This window comes from Xyrauchen texanus, chromosome 2, assembly GCF_025860055.1.
Source record: "Xyrauchen texanus isolate HMW12.3.18 chromosome 2, RBS_HiC_50CHRs, whole genome shotgun sequence".
NCBI lineage: Eukaryota > Metazoa > Chordata > Actinopteri > Cypriniformes > Catostomidae > Xyrauchen > Xyrauchen texanus.
This window is the reverse complement of record NC_068277.1, coordinates 4,547,732-4,569,805: the sequence shown is the minus strand read 5'-3', so window position 1 is coordinate 4,569,805 and position 22,074 is coordinate 4,547,732. Positions and strand designations below refer to the sequence as shown.

General features: G+C 40.1%; 1 protein-coding gene across 1 annotated transcript; it reads left to right on the top strand.

Moving 5' to 3' along the window:
* Positions 1-1,202: 1,202 nt before the first annotated feature.
* Positions 1,203-20,688, top strand: LOC127619815 (zinc transporter ZIP12-like). Its single transcript, XM_052092820.1, has 13 exons — positions 1,203-1,267; positions 3,735-3,971; positions 5,654-5,983; positions 8,927-9,134; positions 9,514-9,659; positions 9,900-10,071; positions 11,440-11,612; positions 14,002-14,154; positions 15,542-15,616; positions 15,717-15,801; positions 17,959-18,117; positions 18,354-18,541; positions 20,229-20,688. Exons 2-13 carry the CDS (start codon positions 3,792-3,794, stop codon positions 20,355-20,357), a joined length of 1,998 nt encoding a protein of 665 aa, XP_051948780.1. The 5' UTR covers positions 1,203-1,267; positions 3,735-3,791; the 3' UTR covers positions 20,358-20,688.
* The last annotated feature ends 1,386 nt before the right edge of the window (positions 20,689-22,074 follow it).

Here is a 22,074-nt window from a genome sequence, read left to right as displayed (position 1 = left end):
GTGGCTTTCCCTCTAAACAAAGTAAGCCTCGACCTCAACGTTGCCATTGTCATGCTTTTGCAATAAGAACATGAACCATCTGCAAACGCTGCCTCACTGTGCCTACGGCCCATGTATGTGAGACAGCGATCGTGGCCGGCAGAGGCGGAGAGATATCGACCGCATCCAGGAACTGCACAAAAACGGAAAGGCATCTTTTAAAAGACACGCTCTGTCAGTGCTACTCTTTTAGAGAAAATATACTCTCTTAGTATTTCTCAAGAGTGGCTGCTGAAGCGCCCAGGGGCATTCTCTGCACTTATCTGTGCGAAAGGGGAGAACCCGCTGTAATGCGCCATATATCCAACAACCGTCTTAACACTCTCGCTTCACTCTCGTCAGAGGTGAATGGAACGTCAGTGGATTTCATCAACACCGCTCGGCTCCAAAGAACAAATCTGAATGAGTGGTTCCAAGCTGGCTACTTTTATTCCGATATGTCCGGGGAAGTGGTATGCAATTTCCACTCGCATATTCTCATTGGCCTTTTCTCAAATATCAGAGGTGTTTGGGGCTCCCAAGCGTGACCCCAAGTGTCACTACATCGACCAACATAGAGTGAGTAACAGATAGGGAACCATTTTTATTAAAAAAGGAAAATTTATTTAGGTATAAAATGGCAGAATACTATAGGAGGGTTAACGAAAAGATTTTGTTTTTTCTTGGTACACTTTATGACCAGAAAAAAGCAAATTTTCCTAATGTAAGCCTTCAGCCCTGTTGCATGTAATTTGTTTAACAGCCACAATTTTTACATTACAGTCAATAATATAATTTGGTATTCTCAAATCTTATGATAGTTTAACTTGATTTCCTCCAGTGGGCCACTTGGTTGGACTTAAAATAACATTTGAGGACAAACTACAACAATTAAATGTTAAACACTTTCTCCCCCAAAAGAGCAAGATGTCAATGTTTGAAACAGTATGTAGATATTCATGTACTTGCCTATTGGAATTTGTAACTCCTTCATTAACAAAACATTAAGATTTAAACACCCTCTCTAACTGCCCCCTGTACTCAAACACCCAAATTGCTATATTGAGGCTGATGTCACCATGGCAACTAGCAACCTATTAGAGTTGAAGCAGTGATCTCTAATCTGCTCAAAGTTGCACATGCATAATCACCCACAAGAGAGTTTGATCTGGAATTCCCTCTGCTGTTTCATAAGGACAACATTCTGTTATTTCAACTGAAAAACATCAAAGTTCTTCTGCGTTTGAAAGTAAGAATGTGGAGAAATCTGTTTTGAAATGCTTTCATGTTTTGGGTAATGGTCATTTTTCTTCAACTTCGGGCAATTTCTTGTACCAGGGGTTGTTCATGTACCAAGTAGTTTTATGAAGGTCTCATTTAAACTTAATTGGAAATGTTTTTACCCAGCCTTCATCATTTATTCCGGTACTTTTCAAATGCCTTTTATGCAAAGATTTTACTTTTTGACCCAGACTTTCAATATTAACTATGAAAATCCATTGTAAAAATATTAATTATTACATGTATAAAACTATGATAATCTAAACAAAGAGTGAAATGAACATGAAACACTTCGATCTTTATTGTGAAATATATATATTTTTTATCAATGTTTCCAAAATTAGGACTGTCACACAGATGTGGCGACATTTCCACCACATCAAACAATTTTACCACTTATTTATTTTTATAAGTAAGAACACTGTTTACCAAGTCGACACAAGTTTCTGTGAAGAGCATGTTTGAGATAAAATATGAGACGCATGATGTTGGATGAAAACAAAATTCAATGTAAATATCACTTGTGAGCAGAGTATTTTTATTAGGCATAATTTCCAATCAAACTGTAATTTTGCCAAATTAGGCATGAAAATAATATTTAAATGTGTTTAGGATACTACGGAAGCCCTCGCATAAGTTTTGAATGACCTCGCACCAGTTTTGCGTTCCCTTACAATAACTTTTGTGTTCCCTCACACCAGTTTTGCGTTCCCTAACAATAACTTTTGTGTTCCCTCACACCAGTTTTGCGTTCCCTAACAATAACTTTTGTGTTCCCTCACACCAGTTTTGCGTTCCCTTGCACCAGTTTTGTGTTCCCTTGCACCAGTTTTGTGTTCCCTTGCACCAGTTTTGTGTTCCCTTGCACCAGTTTTGCGTTCCCTTGCACCAGTTTTGTGTTCCCTTGCACCAGTTTTGTGTTCCCTTGCACCAGTTTTGCGTTCCCTTGCACCAGTTTTGTGTTCCCTTGCACCAGTTTTGCGTTCCCTTGCACCAGTTTTGTGTTCCCTTGCACCAGTTTTGTGTTCCCTTGCACCAGTTTTGTGTTCCCTTGCACCAGTTTTGTGTTCCCTTGCACCAGTTTTGCGTTCCCTTGCACCAGTTTTGCGTTCCCTCGCATAAGTTTTGCATTCCCTCACACCAGTTTTGCGTTCTCTCGCATAAGTTTAGCGTTCCCACAAATAATTGTGCTTGCCCTCACACCAGTTTTGCATTCCCTCGCAAGAAGTTTTACGTGCTCTTGAAGGCACTAGACACCTGGAAAAATATTTTTTGCCTTGTGAATTGTTTTTTAGACAGTGGGATTAAGGGCTTCCGTAGCATTAATAACATGTTTTTTAAGGAAATTAGCCTTAGCAAGACTAAGGACTCGGCAGTTTTATTTTATATAATAACGTAAAAAATATGATTTAATATAATTTACTTTCAGAAACAATGACAAAAATTACATTAATCTCCTGCGATGCATCTACATACACTGTTAGACATGTTTAACAAGAACATTCTAGAAGTTTACATTGCCAAAATTGCATGAAGTTTAAGAAGCACCATTATGAAAGTTTCTGAGAGTTTATAATGAGAAATATGACATTCTTTGAGTCTTTTAGCTTGTTTTAGATGATATTTAGGTTTTTATTGAGGTTGTTATTTCTTTTGGTATATTGTTCATTCAAATTCATTTAATATTAACTATCATTATTGTGTTTAATATTTGTGTGGGAATGATATTTTAAGGATTGTTTTAGTGAGGTTTGAGTGTCTCAGAAACTACAGTAAGACAGTTTGCTAACATAATGCTCTCAACCCAAATGATCATACACTTTTCATAGTGCCTCAGCACTTCATCCGACAACATTTTCTTTCGTTCACCCAAGTCCTTCTCTCTTTGTGTCTTTCACGGTGTAAGTATTGCATGTGTGTTGGGGTAAAGAGCTGCTCATTAGTGCTGAGGGGCCACCTTCTGCCCTCCTGCTGTTCTGTGCAACATTAATTACTCTTCAGTCCAATGAAACATGTCCTCTCTCTCTCCCTTTCTACATGCCTTTCCCTGCTGCCTCACCCTTTGTTCCACCTTTCAGTCTTTATCAAGTACGGTAGACTGTTCAAGCACCGGGTTCGTTGTTACAGGACCATGTTGTCGTAATGTACATACAGTCACGTGTAGTTTTTTTTTATTTTTTAAACACTGTCTTTGTTAATTACATCATACATTAGTACTATATTCATACAAATAAATAACATATCATGTACATTTTCTGTGCAACCATGAATTATCAGGTTGTAACAATAGTACTTCTCTTAGTAGGCAGATTTAGCTGTATTTGAGAAACCTATGAACAATGCTTACAATCATTCCTAATCAGTGACTCCACAACTCTGTTTCACTGTTGTTAATACTTTCCCTTCTTTCACATGATTTCTATAATCCACTATAGGGTTCAGCAGATCTTTGTGGGTTTTTGTGTGCAAGTAAGTCTCTTTATGCTGGCACAATGTTGCTGGTGTGGTCTCGTTGCTTGTTGGCCCTCCTGAGTATCGTCAGTCGATGTTTGCTGTTGACGGCAGGACAGGAAGTGTTACGCAGAGAGGACGTGGGAACACTGGTGACTGACCTCTTCCAAACTGTCCAGTGTCCAGAGCGCGCCGGAGTAACCCAGAGCTTCTGTGAACAGGTAAGAGCTAAAAGACTAAATGAATGTTCAAATAAAAAAGTGCACAAGACATGCACATGCAAAACACACTGATTGGTCCATCAAAACTCTGCAGAGAAAACATTCTGATATATATGGACACTGTCCCAACTTGTAGAGTGTATATGTGTGTACACAAATCCTGTCCCCTCAACACAAGGATCTCCAGACTTATGTTTTTTTTTCCTAAAATAAAAGGCCCATTGTGTGTGTGTGTGTGTGTGTGTATGTGTGTGAGAGAGAGAGAGACTCCCAACAGTAGTGGCTAAACCAAATAAGGCAATAACATCAAACCTCGATTCTCATGTGTCTGGTGCAGCCTGATCTCATGAAAATTATGAGACTGAGAGGATTTGAGGTTTAAATTGACAAAACCGACCTTCCTACCATAAACCTTAAACCTAAACCTAACCGATAGAGTTTAAAAAACTGAAGGTGACATGAAAACTGAACAAATTGCTGAAGCAACTGTATAATTTTGTGATTCTTCTGACTTTTTGAGCTCACTAGTCACCTCATGTGCTCTACAGGACTCGTACCATGGTCCTTTGCATCGAAAGTACTTTATCAGTTGAGCTCCTGTGCAATTTGATCGCACTCGAACAAGCTTAGAAATATAGTTGGTGATAAGTGAATTATCATTGTTGTTGTAGCGCCTCTAGTGTTCATCACCAGGAAACTGCCGCGATACGTCCATCAAGCCACGTAAAAACCATTTAGCAAAAATGTATAGTAACGGACTATGGACTATGAGTCCAGATTGGTCTCGTGATCGTACGTCACAATGTCAAACCTGTGCCGTGATCGCCATACTTGATTTGGCTGCTGTCATAACAATGGCTTTAGTCACCATAGGTTTCGTGTTCATTGCAATGGACATTACAACACTTAAACTCTCATTCTCCACAATATTTATCTCCTGGTAGACTGTGATTATCCACTTTCCAACAGCAATCGTGAAGCTGCATTCACGATTCGCTTCAGAGTGTTAATGGCAGTGTCCAGCGCCATCTTGAACTCAACGGGAAACGTGAACTGATAAGAATCGGTGTGCTGCAGTGTTAATTAATATGTGCCTTTGCATTGGCTGAAAATACTTGATTTCCATCACAAGTCCAATTTGGGCTTATTTTGTACATCAAATGCTAATAGGTAATTTCTCCATCATTTTACCACTGACAGGGAAGCACTGTGGTGTGTCCGTCACTGTAAGGACTCTGGGTGGACACATTACAAAGGCTCCACCAATAAGTGTTTACGCTGGTATGCGCTGTATCAACGGAACATTTGTTAGTCACAATTAAGAAAAATTAACGAGTTAAACTTTGTAAGTGAATCGCGTGCGATTAACACGTTAATCTCGACAGCTCTAGATTAAATGTAAAGTAGACGTTGATATGTTGTTGTGTAGGGGTCAGATGCAAATGTATTGTGTGACATCACAATGTGGAGGAAGTGGAGAATGAGTCATTTCGGCAGCTTGATTTCAACAAATTCTCTTTTTGTAGCGAGGAGGAAGTTTTGAGTTCTGAAACATACAGTATGTTTTTATAGTACAATGTCATCTTATATGTCAAAAGATCAATCATTTTGATCTTCATGACATGACCCCTTTAAAAAAATCTTCATTTTTAGTATTATTGTTTTTATTTCACTGTTGATAGTGTCTCACTCCAGAGCGGCTGCTGTCAGTACTGGAAGATGATGGGACGGATGACCTCAGTGTGGAGGACTATCATCGCGTGTCCACTGTCCTCCTGTATTACATCATCAACATGAGACGCCTCTGCAGTCCCAGAGTCTCGTTCTCTTCCTCCTCTCCAGATCTGTCTCTCAGTTACCAGCAGTGTCTGAGGGCTCTGATGACTCTTCATCCACTGGAGGATGAGCGGTACCTGTCAGTCAATGAGACAGATAGTATACTGCAGCTTATTAACCAGAACTACCAGCCACTTCGCAAGGCTGAACAAATACCAGACTCAAAACACACACAGGTATGAAAAAGACACATATATAATCATAAAATATAGTATGACCGTAGTTTACAGATTAATGTTGTGTGTCGTTTTCGTAATGTTTTCTGAATCATCGTGGACGAATGTAATATCCATCAAATCTCATGTGATGTATTATGTTTAATAAACAGGGATGGAAACTATTCACCTTTCAGCTAAAGTCAGCTTTTCTGATGCTAATTTGCCCAAATTGTTTTAACATAATTTTCTACAATTTCCTAATTAAAATAAATTGAAATGGTTATTTTAAGCTTAAACATCTTCAAAAAATCTTTAAATACAACAAAAGGCTTAACATACATAAAACAAATCAACTGAAAATATACATCTGGAACATGTGCTATGACTTTCTGCTGTGGCAAGAAAAAGTATGTGAACCCTTTGAAATGACATTTCATTTCTCCATTTGGCAGATGTTTTTATCCAAAGTAACTTACAGTGGAGTTAAGTGTCTTGCTCAAGGACACAATGGTGTTGGCTGTGGGGATCTGATTACCAGTTCTGTGCTTTAACCCACTAAGCCACCACTCCAGAAATTACCTGCAATTATGTATAAATTTGTCTTAAAATCTGGTTTGATCTTCATCGAAGTAACAATAATGAACAAACACAATCAAGTTTCAAACATTTACAGTGTAGATTACAAAAAGTATATGAACCCCAAGGCTAATGACATCAACAAAAGCTAATTAGAGTCAGGAGTGTGCCAACTTGGCATCCAATTAATGAAACGAGATTGGAGGTGTGGGTTAGAGCTACTTTGACTTATAAAAAGCACTCAAGCATTTTGAGTTTGCTATTCACAAGAAGCATCTGCTGAGGTGGACGATGCCTCGCAAAAAAAGAGATCTCAGAAGACCTACGAACAAGAATTGTTGCTTTGCATAAAGCTGAAAAGCATTACAAAGTTATCTTGTCGAGCTCAGATATTCATCTGCCCACAGTTAAACAAACTGTCTATAAATGGAGACGATTCGGTACTATAGCTACTCTCTCTAGAAGTGGCCATCCAGGCAAGATGACTCAAAGGGGTAAAACAAAGGACCTTAGAGTGACAGCTAAAGACTTGAAGGAATCATTGAAACTGGTTAACATCTCTCTTCATAAGTCTACAATATGGAAAACATTAAACAGGTATGGTGTCCATGGCAGGACACCAAGCAGGAAGGCGCTGCTTTCCAACAAAAAAATTGCTTCTCGCCTAAAGTATGCCAAAGACCACCTTGACACTCTACAACGTTACTGGAAATATATTTTGTTGACTGATGAATCTATGGTTGAATTGTTTGTGAAGAACATGCAGCATGATGTATGGCATAAAAAGGGCATATCAACATGAAAACATCATCCTGACGGTGAAGTACGGTGCAAGGTGCATCATGATTTGGAGATTTGCTGCTTTGCTGCTTCAGAGCCAGGACCGCTTATCATCATCGAGGGAAAGATTTATTTACAAGTTCATGAAAATATCCTGCAGGATAATGTCAGGGTGGCTGTGTGCAAGCTGAAGCTCAGTAGAAGTTGGGTGATGCATAAACATTCAAGTAAATCCACTACAGAATGGCTTAAAAAAAATCACCTTTTGGAGTGGCCCAGTCAACTCCCAGACCTAAACCAAATAGAGATGCTGTGGAATTGGAGAGCCGTTCACACCAGACAGCATAGGAATATGGTGAGCTGAAGCCGTTCTGTTAGGTAGACCACTGTGTAGGTCTTATCCGCAGCGACCAGAAATGCTTGGCTGATGTTATTGCTGTCAAAGGAGGATCGACCAGTTATTAAATCAAAGGGTCCAATCCCTTTTTCCACATCACTGTGAAAGTTTTCACTGAATGTTTTCAATAAAGACATGAAATATTATAATTGTTTGTTATTAGTTGTTATCTTAAGCACATTGTTGATTGTCTAAACTGGTAATCAGAAGGTCGCTGGTTCGATCCCCACAGCCACCACCATTGTGTCCTTGAGTAAGGCACTAAACTCCAGGTTGCTCCGGGGGGATTGTCCCTGTTATAAGGGCTCTGTAAGTCGCTTTGGATAAAAGCGTCTGCCAAATGCATAAATGTAAATGTAAATGTCTATACTTCACATTTTATGATCACTTAATGCATAAATATATATATAATTATACAAATATAATTATAACTATAACTTATTGCTGAGGCTTATTTCATAGCTAGCATTTTATGTATCATAAATACGCTCAATTAAATAATATTTTCAAAAGTTTTATATTGATCGTTTAGACAATAAATATTGCTCACAAGTTATATTTACCTTGATTTTTCTTTGTTCCACACTTCATATCTTCTTGGTTACCAAGTACTCTTACTTTTGAAAACCTTTGCAAAATTGTTGGGCATAGTGGATATGACGACTATACTTAGATTATCATAGTTTTAAAAATGAACGTTAGTTCCCTATCTGTCACTCACTCGACGTTGTGTCGATGTAGTGACACTAGGGGTCACTCTTGGGAGCCCGAGACACCTTTGGTCTTTGATAAAAGGCCAATGGAAATTGGCGAGTGGTATTTGCATGCCACTCCCCTGAACATACGGGTATTAAGGACCTGGCATATGAACCGCTCATTCAGATTTTCTCTTCGGAGTTGAGCGGTCGATGTTCACAGAGCTGAATTTCCCACGGCATTCAGTCACCTCTGCTGGATCTACAGCGCATATCAGCGCAAAATTTAAAAGTCAGGGTTTGGGACAAACAGGATAAACAATCAAATATATGCATAACAGACATTTGAAAAGGGACTGGTTTTGAAAAAAAAAAGAAAAAAAAAGGGGCTGGTAAAAATTTCCAAGACAGTTTTGATATGGCTCATAATAAAGAGTAAAAATGTGCATAAATAAAAATCAATACGTTGGCTTATTTTGCCTCTATTCTCAATCTGTCCTTTTGTGATTGCAGTGCATTAATGCAGCTCATTTGATGGACGAGGTTGCTGTGACAGACAGCCGTGGTGCTGACGTCCCCTTTGCTCCACGATTGGCTGCAGCGATTGTCAATCACCTGAGAAAGGGCCACTGCTTTAGCAAAAGGAACCTTACCTCTCCTGCTTACTTCATAGACTTTATATTCCGGTCTCTGAACTGCACGAGTTATCTGAATGTCATGGGTGAATATACACATAAACATACAAGATATTGACAGGCCCACAAATGCTTGTAGTTCACCTAAAAATGAAAATTCTCTCATCATTTATTCACCCTCATGCCATCCCAGATGTGTATGACTTTCTTTCATTCTTTCTTTCTTTCTTCTGCTGAACGCAAACAAAGATTTTTAGAAGAACATCTGTTTATTGGTCTATATGATGAAAGTGAACAGGTTCCTAAACTTTGAAGCTAAAAAACAAATCACATAAAGGCAGCAAAAAGTAATCCATCAGACTCCAGTGGTTTAATCCATGTCTTCAGAAGTGATTTGAAAGGTGTGAGTGAGAAACAGATCAACATTTAAGTCATTTTTTACTATAAAGTTTTATTTTGATTCAGATCTAGAGGAGCTGTTGCATCGGCTTGGACTTGGTGGAGCTCAACAGTTACGTAGCAAGGAAAGATGGAGTCTGCAAAAATCCCTTTCAAAGGAACGTTTTGCATCTATTCAGGATCAAACCACAGCGGACAAGGAATGGTCACAGGTACAACAATAAAGAGAGAAACTCAATATAAGAGGTGACGTTCACACAGCTGCACACGTTCACATGGTTGCCAGTCCTGTTTGAAAGTGCCAATTATGATGATCTTCAGACACAGTTTGGTTATATAAAAGAGTAACAACTTTAAACTGTAACTGAAGTGATTACATGACATTTTCAGGGATTTTCAATTGCTATTATGCCCCTTTTTAACATATATTTCCTTTTTTATTCTTCTAAAAGGTCTGCTTCTCAGCTAATCAGCTGCTGGATATATTTGCTCTAGATCCTCATTCTTCAATCTCTAGAGATCATTTCAGGCACATTTGTCCAGCCGTCCTTCAGCAGTTAGTAGGAAACGCCTGTAAACTGTCAGAACCAACAGTGAGGAGTTCACCACCCACTGACATTGAGAGTAAGATTTCTGATCAGAGATCGACTGATAGTGGGTTTTGCTGAAACCGATAACTAAGGTGGTGGAAAATGTCGCTAACCGATTAATAGGCCGCTAGTATTTCAAATGGATTTAAAGAGTGATTTATACAAATTTTCTTAGTCTTTTTTCACTATGCTGGGCACAGACACAGAGGCTACAAAAGTCCAAAATAAATAAAATCCCAGATGTGGTTTAAGCCAAGCGTACACTACACAACTTGCAGTCGGCGATTATTTTTGTCTCGTGCTACCCAATACCTCGCTCTCCTCTTTCAACAAACATGAAAGACATCTCTTGCATTTTGCTCTTCTTTGCAAAAGGAAACATTTAAGAAAAACAGCTGAAAATAATAAAGACAGTGTGTAGAGAGATAATCATTTTTTGCCTTCTGCTACCTAATAACTTGCCCTCCTCTTGCGCTCTCTCTGTTTCATTGGCTATGGCTCATCGACGCTCGTCGTGACAGTGCGCACACCTGACGACTGTAGATATCAAGCTATTTAAAAAATGACGTAGCGTCTGGGACTCGTCTCGGCATGTCGCAGAAGTGCGCACACAACAAAAACGTTTGTCTTGAGATCCGCGACTTCTCGTCGCCGACTCAAAACATCAAAGGAGACGAGCTTGAGCCATGTAGTGTACACTAGGGTTAATTGTTCAAGATATGACACTTTATGGAGACACTTTACGTATCACATTTTTCTTTGCATGCCCATAAATTTAAAATACTTGATAATCTAATAAAAATAAGAAAATATGCATTGATGTGAGGATAAATTATGCATGAATATTGACAATGATGGAATTAATTGAAGGAATTCCCAATGAAGGAATAAAAAAAAACCTATCAGCAACTATCGGCATAGACTTTTGCAGACCTATCGGCACCGATTAATCGGTAAAACTGACATATCGGTTACCTCATACCTCTATTTCTGATGTCAAATTTGTATGTCATTTCAGAAGAACAAAAATGCGTGATATGATGTATTTTGCTTGGATCCTAAAAGAATAGGTCAGGCAAAAATGAACGTTTTTTCATTATTTACTCACCTTTATGTCGTTCCAAAGCTGAATGCTGTTATTTGTTTTTGTGGAACACAAAAGGAGAATTAATTTCCAATATAAAGCTATATTCCAAGTCTTCTGAAGTCTTACAATAGTTTTATGTGTGGAAAAGACTGAAAGGTAAGTTTTGTTTATTTCTTATTCTGTTTTATTTCTTCTTATTTTTTTATTATTCTATTCATACGGGTTCAGAGTGTTAGGAAATTATAACAGTTTTCTTTGCATCCTTAGAAACATTTATTTGTGTTTCTGTCTGCTTTTGTTCTTTCTCTTTGACAGAATACGGTTATAGCACGGTTGCTGTGTTATTGATCACTATCGGCTCAATGTTGGGCATCTGTCTGATCTTTTTTAACTCGTGTAAGGAAACGTACGCCCTCGTTCTGCAGCTGTTTGTGGGTCTGGCTGTGGGAACGCTGTCAGGAGACGCTCTGCTCCACCTCATACCTGAGGTACCAAAATAGATCTGGAGAACTTAAATGGAATTTCACGCAAAATATAATTGAAGACACTATTTTTAATTTACAGTAAAAATGTGGGTGGTTCATAATGTGGAGGTTTCACTGATGTCTTATTTTAGAAAGAGCCCACAGCAAATGTTTTTGTTCCAAACCGTAGTGAGACGACTCGCTGTCTGCTGTCTACACAACATGATCACACATGTTGCTTCTGAAAGTTCATGTACCTTGAACTCAAGCCCATTCAGGCCAATTACTGATAAACAGCATCCTGTTTCAGACTGTAACACAGTTAAGGATGGGCAAGGAGGCGGCGAGAACCGGCTTGTCAACATAAATGACAATTTTATTAAACTCAAACCAAAAGCACAAACATAAACACACATGACGGACATGCCCGTAATTCTCTCTCTCTCGAACCATCGTCACCGGCCACCTTTATCCCTCTATTCCGACCCGGCCCCACCCCCCTCCACTCCACACTCCTCCCGGCGTTATCTCAGGCCGGGGTGCATGACGTACATCACCCCATCCCTGGGGCGGGGTGTATCTTGCGTCCCGTGTGGGCATCCCCACCTTCCTTGCCCTGGGAGGAGACAGGAGGGGAAGACAACAACAACAAAGAAAACAAAATAGGCGAGGGAAAAGGCCAACACGGTGCGGAAGAGAGAGAGAGAGAGAGAAAAAGCTCACTCACATGTTCTCTGATGTACCGTCGCGTGGTCCTCGAACACTCCTCCACAATCAGGCGGACGACAGCTGCTCCAACCTCGGGTGAACCGGAGTCAAACCTCCGACCCCCAGCAGGCAGAACGCCCCTCCGCTTTTCTGGCAGCAAATGGGGACACTCCTCTGCCCCTGGCAGCGGCCCTACCGCTCCGGGCGATCGGGGAGTTTCTTCCCTCCTCCCCTCGCGGACGGCGGTCTCCCTTGACCCCTCCGCGTCTCTGGGGACGGCAGGGCACTCCTCCGCCCCCAGCAGTGGCTCCCTCACTCCAGGCGGTCGGGGTATCCAGTCCCCACTTGCCCCGCAGACGGGGCCGTTCCCCGCATCTGGCGGTCGGGCTACTCCGTCACCCGGCAGATGGCAGTGGCACTCTCCTGGGTGGACGGCAGTGTCGAGGACTCTGCAACGGGCATCCCTCCTCCTTCCCGGGCTTTCGGCACCAATGTAACACATTGGTTACAGATGTAACCTCTGTTCTCTGGTGGAGGGAACAAGACGTTGTGTCGATGTAGTGACAATAGGGGTTCGATCTTGAGAGCCCCAATCCCCTTTGCTTTATTCAGAAAAGGCCAATGAATATTGGTGAGTGGAATTCGCATGCAACCCTCTGACCCAGACATATGGGTATAAAAGTAGATGGCGTGCATCACTCATTCAGATTTATGTTGAGGAGCCGAGAGATTGTCCTGAATATGTCAGCGGTCAGCTCAGCACTGCGGCAGGAGGGACACAACGTCTTGTTCCCTCCATCAGGGAACAAAGGTTGTGGTGTCGATGTAGTGACACTAGGGTACCTATACGAAATGCTGCAGGCGCTGAGCCGTGTCACAAAGTACGGAAGAGGGGACGCGGGGAAGCTTCTGTGTGCCGACCACGTTGTGACCTTCCAGCTAATTTAGGTAAGGCGTCTTCCTGATTCAGTTAAGGGTGGGAGGAGGCATTTACCCAACGAGGCTACAGGCGGTGGCCTTTCCTGATTTTTGTATCAAGCAATTTCCTACCGAGCACCTGCTAGGATAGTGCTGGGGAAGCACTCTTCCCTCTCCAGGAGAGAGAGCACTACGGAGACCACATCCAACCGGAGGGAGGTTAACATGTGGAGAATACATTTACGTTTATCAGACGCTTTTATACAAAGCGATTTACAGTGCACTTATTACAGGGACAATCCCTACAGAGCAACCTGGAGTTTAGTGCCTTGCTCAAGTGCACAATGGTGGTGGCTGTGGGGGTCGAACTAAAGACCTTCTGATTAACAGTTTTGTGCATTAGCCCACTATGCCACCACCACTCCAGAATACCTCACATGGATTCACCGACAGGGAAGTTCACATATGGAATGAAGCCACTGGGAGGACCCTATCTATGGAGATGGTACACAGCAACAGTGGCTGAAGCAGAGCTGAGCTCTGTCGCGGGGAAACAACCTGAGACGCATTCATGCAATACCGCTTTATTTTTGGCCAAAATGTGGTATCTGATAAGGCAACATAAATTATGCTGACTACAGTCTGGAACAGCCTGTGCGCCAGAAGTGATGCCTTTGATACCTAAAAATGCTGTCTATATAGGCAGCTCACTAGGGTTTGGAACAAAACCAGAGCGATCTGACATGCAAATTCCCTTTTGTAATCTTGCATTCTGTCTTGCTTGTAGATCCTTGGTCTTCATAATGACAGCGTTCACAACGATCATGATACCTTGGAAGAGAAGGACTACTTGTGGAAAATGTTGGGAATCATTGCTGGAATCTATGGCTTTTTTCTCATTGAAAAAGCGTTCTTTCTATTTATTTCATCAAATGGTCATGTGCGTTCTCACATTTTAGTACACATCTTTTAAAAAAAACATTCGAACAGGGGTGTCCAAAAGTCTGAGACCACATTTAAAATAAATATAATAAAAATTCAAAGAAAAAATATAGCTGTAAGTAGCAATTACAGGGCCAAGCACACCATCATACGGCATCTATGAAAGTGTCACTGGACATCACTGATTATGACTTTAAGAATAATAAAATAGGTAGAATTGCAAAAATTGAAATACAATTAATTATACATTTTGACCAATAGTTGGTGCCCATACAAAAATACATGAAAGCGTCGCAGAGATATAGCCTTGGATGCTTTTTCCGACTTGCTATCAAATTAATTGGTGCGCAATTCGAGGACCGTTTTGTCTATCTAAAAGCTTTTGGTTCATTTTTGTCGTGAATGTCCCTAGATGATACCCGACAAATTACGTGCAGATCGGACTTACAGCCTAGGAGGAGTTCGAATATGTACTGTATGTTCTTTAATGAAATTAAAAATGGCGGAAAGTAACGGCAAATTTGACCAAAGTAATCTAAAGAGAGCAGTGATAGGACAATAGGCCAAAATAATCAAAAATTAATAGCATTTTTAAACATTCCATTATAACTTTTGACCACAAGGTGGCACTGGCCCAAAACTTTATAGGTACCCTCGGGGTATTGTGCCGATGATACATTTTGAGTTTCGTAATAGTATGCATTTATGAAATACAGCATTTTATGACAAAATCTCAAATGGCCGACGCCCAAAATGCCCCACATAGAAAAGTTTGTTATCATTCGACTCGTTATGCCCAAGGACTCTAAAGAGACCAGCCTCATAATTTTGACTATAGGGCAGTTGTGGCTCAGTTGGTAGAGCGGGTCGGCCACTAATCGCCGGGTTGGTGGTTCGAATCCCGGCCCACATGACTCCACATGCCGAAGTGTCCTTGGGCAAGACACTGAACCCCAAGTTGCTCCCAATTGGCAGGCTAGCACCTTACATAGCAGCTCTGCAGCCATTGGTGTATGAATGTGTGTATGAATGAGTCACAATGTAAAGCGCTTTGAATACCGTTAAGGTTAAAAAGGCGCTATATAAGTGCAGACCATTTACCATTTTGTCGAAATGCCACAGGTACCCTCAACTCTTGATGGCTATGACATATACCAAGTATCATGTCAATACACCAAAGCGTCGCGAAGATACAGACTCATGTCCATTTTTAACTGACAATAGAAATTATAATGAATCTTTGTGTTAGAGAAGAGTGCAATAAAAGCATTTGCATTGTGGTCTCAAATGGTTGGACTCTGCTGTATGTTAGTAATAAGTATAATGAGTGTAATTTTGAGTTTGCATAATAATGTAGGTTTAACATGGTTTGTGTTCCGTCACAGAGTCATTCTCATGGGTTAAACATGGAACTGAACTGCAGTGGACAGCATGGAAGATCCACCTCTACCATGCAACTGGTTAGAGAGTTCTGTGTCTGTATCAACCATGAAACCTTTGTCAATGTGTGATGCAACAAATATGCACTTCATGATGAAATATATTCCTATTTGTGGTCAGGAAACTTTAGAGGAAACAGAATGTACTGAACTGCCACCTGAAATAAAACCTGTGGAGGCAAACAGCAACCCAGCTGATAAACAAAGTAGGAGCACACATACTGTAACACTTTCAGACACATCTGTACAATCTTAAACATTCTATAAGACAAAGATGATCTAACTTAAATATTCTTAACTTGTAAAAGGGGTAAATGTGAAGGGGTGGGTTAGGGTTAGGTTACATTTAAACCAGATTGACCACATCTTTCACTGTTATCAGTGTTATGACCTACCATTAAAGGGACAGTTCACCCAAAAAGGAAAATGCCCTCATCATTTACTCACCCTCATGCCATCCCAGATGTGTATGACTTTCTTTCTTCTGCTGAACACATTTTCTAGAAGTATATCTCGGTTTTGTTGGTCCAAACAATGCATGTAAATGGTGACAAATTTTGAAGCTCCAAAAAACACATAAAGGCAACATTAAAGTAATCCATACGACTCCAGTGGTTAAATCTATATCTTCAGAAGTGATATGATAGGTGTGAGTGAGATACAGATCAATATTCTCCTCCCTGTCCAGTAGGAGGCGTTACGCATGAAGAATGCAAATCGTCAAAAGAAAAAGAATGTGAAAGTGAAAGTGGATATTTATAGTCTATAAATATTTATAGAGATTAATATATTTTTTAGGAATATATTCTGTGACTGGCCATGGAAATGTAATAATGCATATAATTATTTTTGTATTATATATTTTCTTAAAAAGCTATATAGAAAACCCCCTTATTATTAGGGATGGGACAAATTTTGATATATTGTGAACCAAAAAAATGACGAACAATATCGTGGCATAACTCGATATTTCGAAATTTGCAGCATTGTTTTCTGTCCATGTGATCATAAATGAAATGAATCTGTCAAACATCCTAATCTCACTGTCTGTTTTATCCCTTCTTTCTTCGCTGTTTACAGGATCACACAAGGTCCTTAAAGTGCTTGAATTTATCTGTTAGAAAATAAAGAACTGGAATACCTGGAAAATTGCCGTTTTGGTGAAAAATGCTTGAAATCAAAGCGTATCCGTGTAATGTGTGTCCATCAAAGATGAGGCATCTTAATATCCTTTCTGTGCTTTACAGTCAAATAAAAAAGTAACTTGTAATTAAAAGTTAATTGTAATCTCATGCAGAATGGATGCGCTAAAGAAACCGAGAGATTTTCATGGATGTTTGATGAACCGGAACGCTGTGAGGCGCTTGTTGAACTCTTAAAGTGACAGTAACCCTTTTACAATTTCTTAGACAAATGAATGTAAACTCAATGTTATTACTTGTAAATTGAACACGTTATTTCAAACAGTGATATATCATTATTATATATACAGTTTCATGATATAATATTAATTAATATAATATAGAATTTTTGTATATTTACAAAGTTACATTTTTATTATAAAAATGAAGACAAAGTTATTAATAAACAAGTTCTGTTCAGTTCTATTATATTTTTCTAGTTATTCTATTATATTTTTGTAATTTATTTGTTTTCTTATAGAGAAAGGTGTATATGAAAAACTTTGAACATTTATTTTTGTTTAATAAATTACTTGATTTTGATGAGAAATTATAATGATCATTTTGCTCAAAGATTTTTCATAAAATCAACTATTTTCTGTAATATTTGGTAATTTAAGTGTTATTATATAAAATCAAGTTTATATCCAATGGTGAACCTCATATTGTATATTGGAGCGAACCGTGAGATATCCATACCGTCCCATTCCTATTCACAATCCATGAAATAGTATTTTTTAATATAAGTTCTTAATTTATTATCGCAAAACACATTAAAGCAAGTTTTTGTGTTTAACCCTTAAATGCATCTGTGTTTTGCCAAACATTATTACACACTCGGTCTTTAGCGGCACTTATATCTATCACCAATGGATCTACAAAATGCCCAGGTGGTGCCAAATTTCCAAAACTATTTCAAGAATATTAGAAAATAATTGAATGTATTCTGATATATTTTGATCAAAGAGATGATGCAATAAATATATGACAGTGTTTATTACTTCCACATTGAAAATTTCATGAGACGCAACTGGCTGTCAAACACGTATAGAGCTACACATAATCTACACATAATCTAGAGTATGTAGTATATAGTGCAGTTGGCACAAATGGTGCCCCTCTCTTGGAATAACACAAAATTAAGTCTGTCTTAATCTCTGCTTGTTGTTTTTTTAAATCCAGAGCGTGGCATTCCTCTGCTGGCAGTGATGGTGATCGTGGGAGACAGTCTTCATAACTTTGCGGATGGTTTAGTAATAGGTGCTGCTTTCTCAAACACTGTAGAGACAGGAATGGCAACTACTGTAGCCATCCTGTGTCATGAGATCCCACATGAGATGGGTGAGTCATCATCAGTAGCATTCTACCATTCAACTCATACTATTTATGCAGTCTATACTGTATAATGTTAACAACATGCACATATTCTGTATGCATGGCTTCCCAAAATGTGCTGATTACAACAGAGTACACTGTGTGAGATACTGTGTCCGACAGTGTAATGCACTTGACTTAGCAATTTCCAATTTTGGGTTGCATCTCCTCAGAGGATGTTGGATTGTTCTTTCTCTGTGCAGGTGATTTTGCAGTGTTGTTGAGTTCTGGTCTCTCAGTAAAGTGTGCAGTGTTGATGAACTTCCTCAGTGCTCTCACTGCATTCATGGGGCTTTACATCGGCCTGTTTGTGTCCTCTGACACAGAGGTGCAGCAGTGGATATTCACCGTTACTGCCGGAATATTCCTCTATCTCTCACTCGTAGAAATGGTGAGACTATTCTTTCACTTCTTTTCACACAACTACAACTATTATACACTATGGACCGCCTTGATCAGTAAATGTCCCCGCGATGCTTGTGTAAACAACAAGCGTAGGTTCTGAGGACAACTTTGCTATTTTATTTCCTGATATTCCAGAGTTGTCGCTGTGTTTGTTTCTTTAACATTCCATCGTGGCCTGCAGCGGAATTGTGATGCAATAGAGGGGGTTTCCCACTTACTTTAAACTCTGGGATTCCCCCAACGTACTTGAGTGCATATATGCAGAAATGAGGAACAGAAGTTGATATTTTAAAGCAGTCTGTTTACATTGGACTAGTTTATAGTATGCGTGCATGTTCCCACAATACTCCCAGAAATTGACAGCTTTGTTGACTTGTTGTTGGGCTCCATCCTATGACGTTATTAATCCGGTCTGCTCCCAGCACATTCACACTTTTCATGAACCTGTAAGAATGGCGCTAAAGGCTGAAACATACTCTACACTAGTACGTGAACGCAGATGCATCTCGCAATGCAAGCTAGATTTCAGGCATCACTGCATTCTGAAATGTGTCAGAGCGCAATTCATAACCCAATGCAAATGCGCGTTGCATTCTCAGCATTGAGAAGGGGCGCATAGAAAGATTAGTGTGAACTGTTCGTTTCAAGGGTGTTTTCACTTTCGCGTCAGCTATTGTCATGGCGGAGCAACAGTTCGAAGAGAATATTGCTGAGAAAGTGTAAGTCAATATATTTATAGCAACTTACCACATCCAGTTTAATGGCACAGACATTTGAAGGTGACTCTATCGCTCCCTTGAGTACTGAGGTTTGTTCACGCCACAGTAATGCAAGAACGCATGTTTAGCATGTTCAGCTGGACCGAGTGTTGACAATGTGGTGGCCAAGCGATCTCATCTGCGTTCACGTACTTGCATAGTGTATGTTTCGGCCTTAATGCGTTTACATGATCACATAAGTTGTTATCATGAAATAACCTAGGCGTGTTAAAGATCTTTCTTTTAATCACTCAAGCGATGTATGGAAAATGGCATTTACATTTACATGACATTTCAGAACAGCCACTTTCTGCAAACAACTTCAAATAAACCGTTTTCTTAATCTAACGTTTCTTAGGTCACTGACTTAACCAATGGTGCGAGTTTGGGGTGGGACTATCTGTTCATTTCGACCAATGGGAGATTAATTGTGTTCTTAAAGGCTGTTTTAAAACAATGTTTTATTTTTGCAATTCCATTCAGTGGCATATACAGTTCCTTGAACACTCGTTGACATTTTCTGACAACACGTGTGCCAACACGCTATTAAATTGTGAACAAAAGGCTTTTTGACTAACGGCAAAAATGAAAAAAGTTCACATACAACATATTGTAGTTAGTGATTGTGTTGTGTAACCTTGTTTACCCAATAGCTATAGTCAAATGTGTTGGAATGTTCTTCATTAATTCTATAAAAAATTCTAATATTTTTAACAAGGTGTTTGAAACAACATACACATCACTGAAAAAAACACACACCTGTGTAGTTGGACATTTGATTCAAAACCTTACAGTCATATATCCATTGAGACTACTTTCCCATGTGAAACATCACCCCCTTACCCACTTATAAAACAGGATAAGAATGACATAATCCTAATATCCATTTAACTTCCTCTCACTTTTCCATTTTAGATGCCTGAGATGAGCAGAGTTCACTCTTCACGGCCATATTTGCTGTTTTTTCTACAGAATATTGGACTGCTGTTGGGCTGGGCCTGCCTGCTCTTACTTGCACTGTTTGAGCATGAACTCACATTTTAACACACACCAAAACAAAGTCACAATAATGAGCCACTTTTAAAGACAGAGTCAGTTTTGATGGGAAAAAATATGGTAAAATATTTTAAACCTATTTTGGTGCTTTGACTTAATTTAATGGAGAAAAAAAAAACATGTTACAGGAAAGAATTAGACCCTTTGATGGCAGTGTTGTAACATGTAGATGGATGTCAAATAATACTTTTTTTTAAATACCAGATGGGGAGTTTATTTGGATCAGTATTCCCTGATAGGTGCCTTATGATTGAAGGAAAACCCCAACTTAAATGCCAGTGTTCAGTGTTTTGTGCAAAATGAAATAATAAAAACTTTAAGCCCCAGAAAGTCATAAGGAATTTTTTGTAGTTGATGTTAAAAACCTTTGTAGCACAGACAATCGATAAATAGCAACCTTTGTATATCATTGTTTTTCCTCACGTCATGATACAATTATTCATGGAAAATATTATAGATATATATGTGCGCCTCCACGGGTTACGAGGACAAACCTCTTCCTCTCCCATCCCAGGCTGTTACGGGAGTGGTCACAAGGAGGGAGGTAAGTGCTGTGATGTCTCTGGACTCGGCACAGCCACAAGCTGCGAGGCCCCGCCCACCAGTACCTCCGACATGGTTGTTCCCTTGGTCCCCCTCGCGCGGAGCTTGGGGGCGTGGCTCGCTCTCCCCAACCCATCGTGATGACTGATCAGGACTGTCCGACTCGGCTACACGATTCAGTTTGCCAGGCGCCCGCCAGGGTTCAACAGCGTCCGCTTCACTACGGTGAAAGGTGAGAACACCATTGCCCTGTGTACGGAGATCGCCTCCCTCCTAATGCTGCGTTCACACCGGACGCGAATAGCGCGTCAGGCGCTAGTGATTTCAATGTGAAGTCAATGCAAAGACGCGTTACGCGCGTAAAAAATTCCTGCGGCGCGAATGAGGCGTAGAGCGCGGCGCGGTAGACGCGAATACGCCTTGACGCGCGAATGGCGCGAATTGAGCGTCTGGCGCGTTACGCGCGAATGGTGCATTTTGTGCATTCACGCGTTTGACGCGAATTCGCGTCTGCCGCCCGAGTTGAAAAATCTGAACTTTGGCGTCAATTCGCGCCACGTTAACCAATCAGGAGCCTAGCTGCCTGCTGTCACTCAGGAGGTAAATTGACGTAAACTTTCATTAATATTGTAATGTAAAAACAACCAACATTAGTGTCTGGACAGTGTTGAATAAGGAAAAAAACACAGGACAGGTTAATTACTTTTGGAGGCTGGCTCCATTTATCATCAAAACAAAAATAAATAAATAATTTAACCTGATATACTACCATGGAAAACCTGACATTTTTAAAAAGTCTCAACTTAATAAATGTGCATGTTGTGGACCTGACATCCTGGAACTGGGGCTGACAACCTGGGAAAAAAATACAAAATATATTAATAATGGACTATTTTTAGATAGTTTAGCTCTTTATAGGTTTGTGGGTGGCTCTTAAAAGAGCCGTTGTGGGGAAGTCATGAGGAGGACTTCAAACGCTACTCCGTCGGCTGCCATGGTACTGCTCCCTCCGCCGAGAAGTGTGCCATGAAGACATCCCTCACCCGGAGTGCCTCTCTGGAGGAGTTGTTGGCCGCAACCCGACCCAGACCTGGCAGTGGCTCCTCTCCAGCATGTCCCGCGCCCCTCGCTGGTGGACCCAAGTACGGCGACGACGACCCAT

Bases quoted from the DNA above. Each gene is read 5' to 3' on its own strand.
- LOC127619815 (XM_052092820.1), top strand. From the start codon at position 3,792: ATGTTGCTGGTGTGGTCTCGTTGCTTGTTGGCCCTCCTGAGTATCGTC. The intron at 9,660-9,899 runs GTACAACAATAA...TTCTTCTAAAAG, and splicing joins CGGACAAGGAATGGTCACAG to GTCTGCTTCTCAGCTAATCA. The intron at 18,118-18,353 runs GTGAGTCATCAT...TTCTCTGTGCAG, and splicing joins TGAGATCCCACATGAGATGG to GTGATTTTGCAGTGTTGTTG.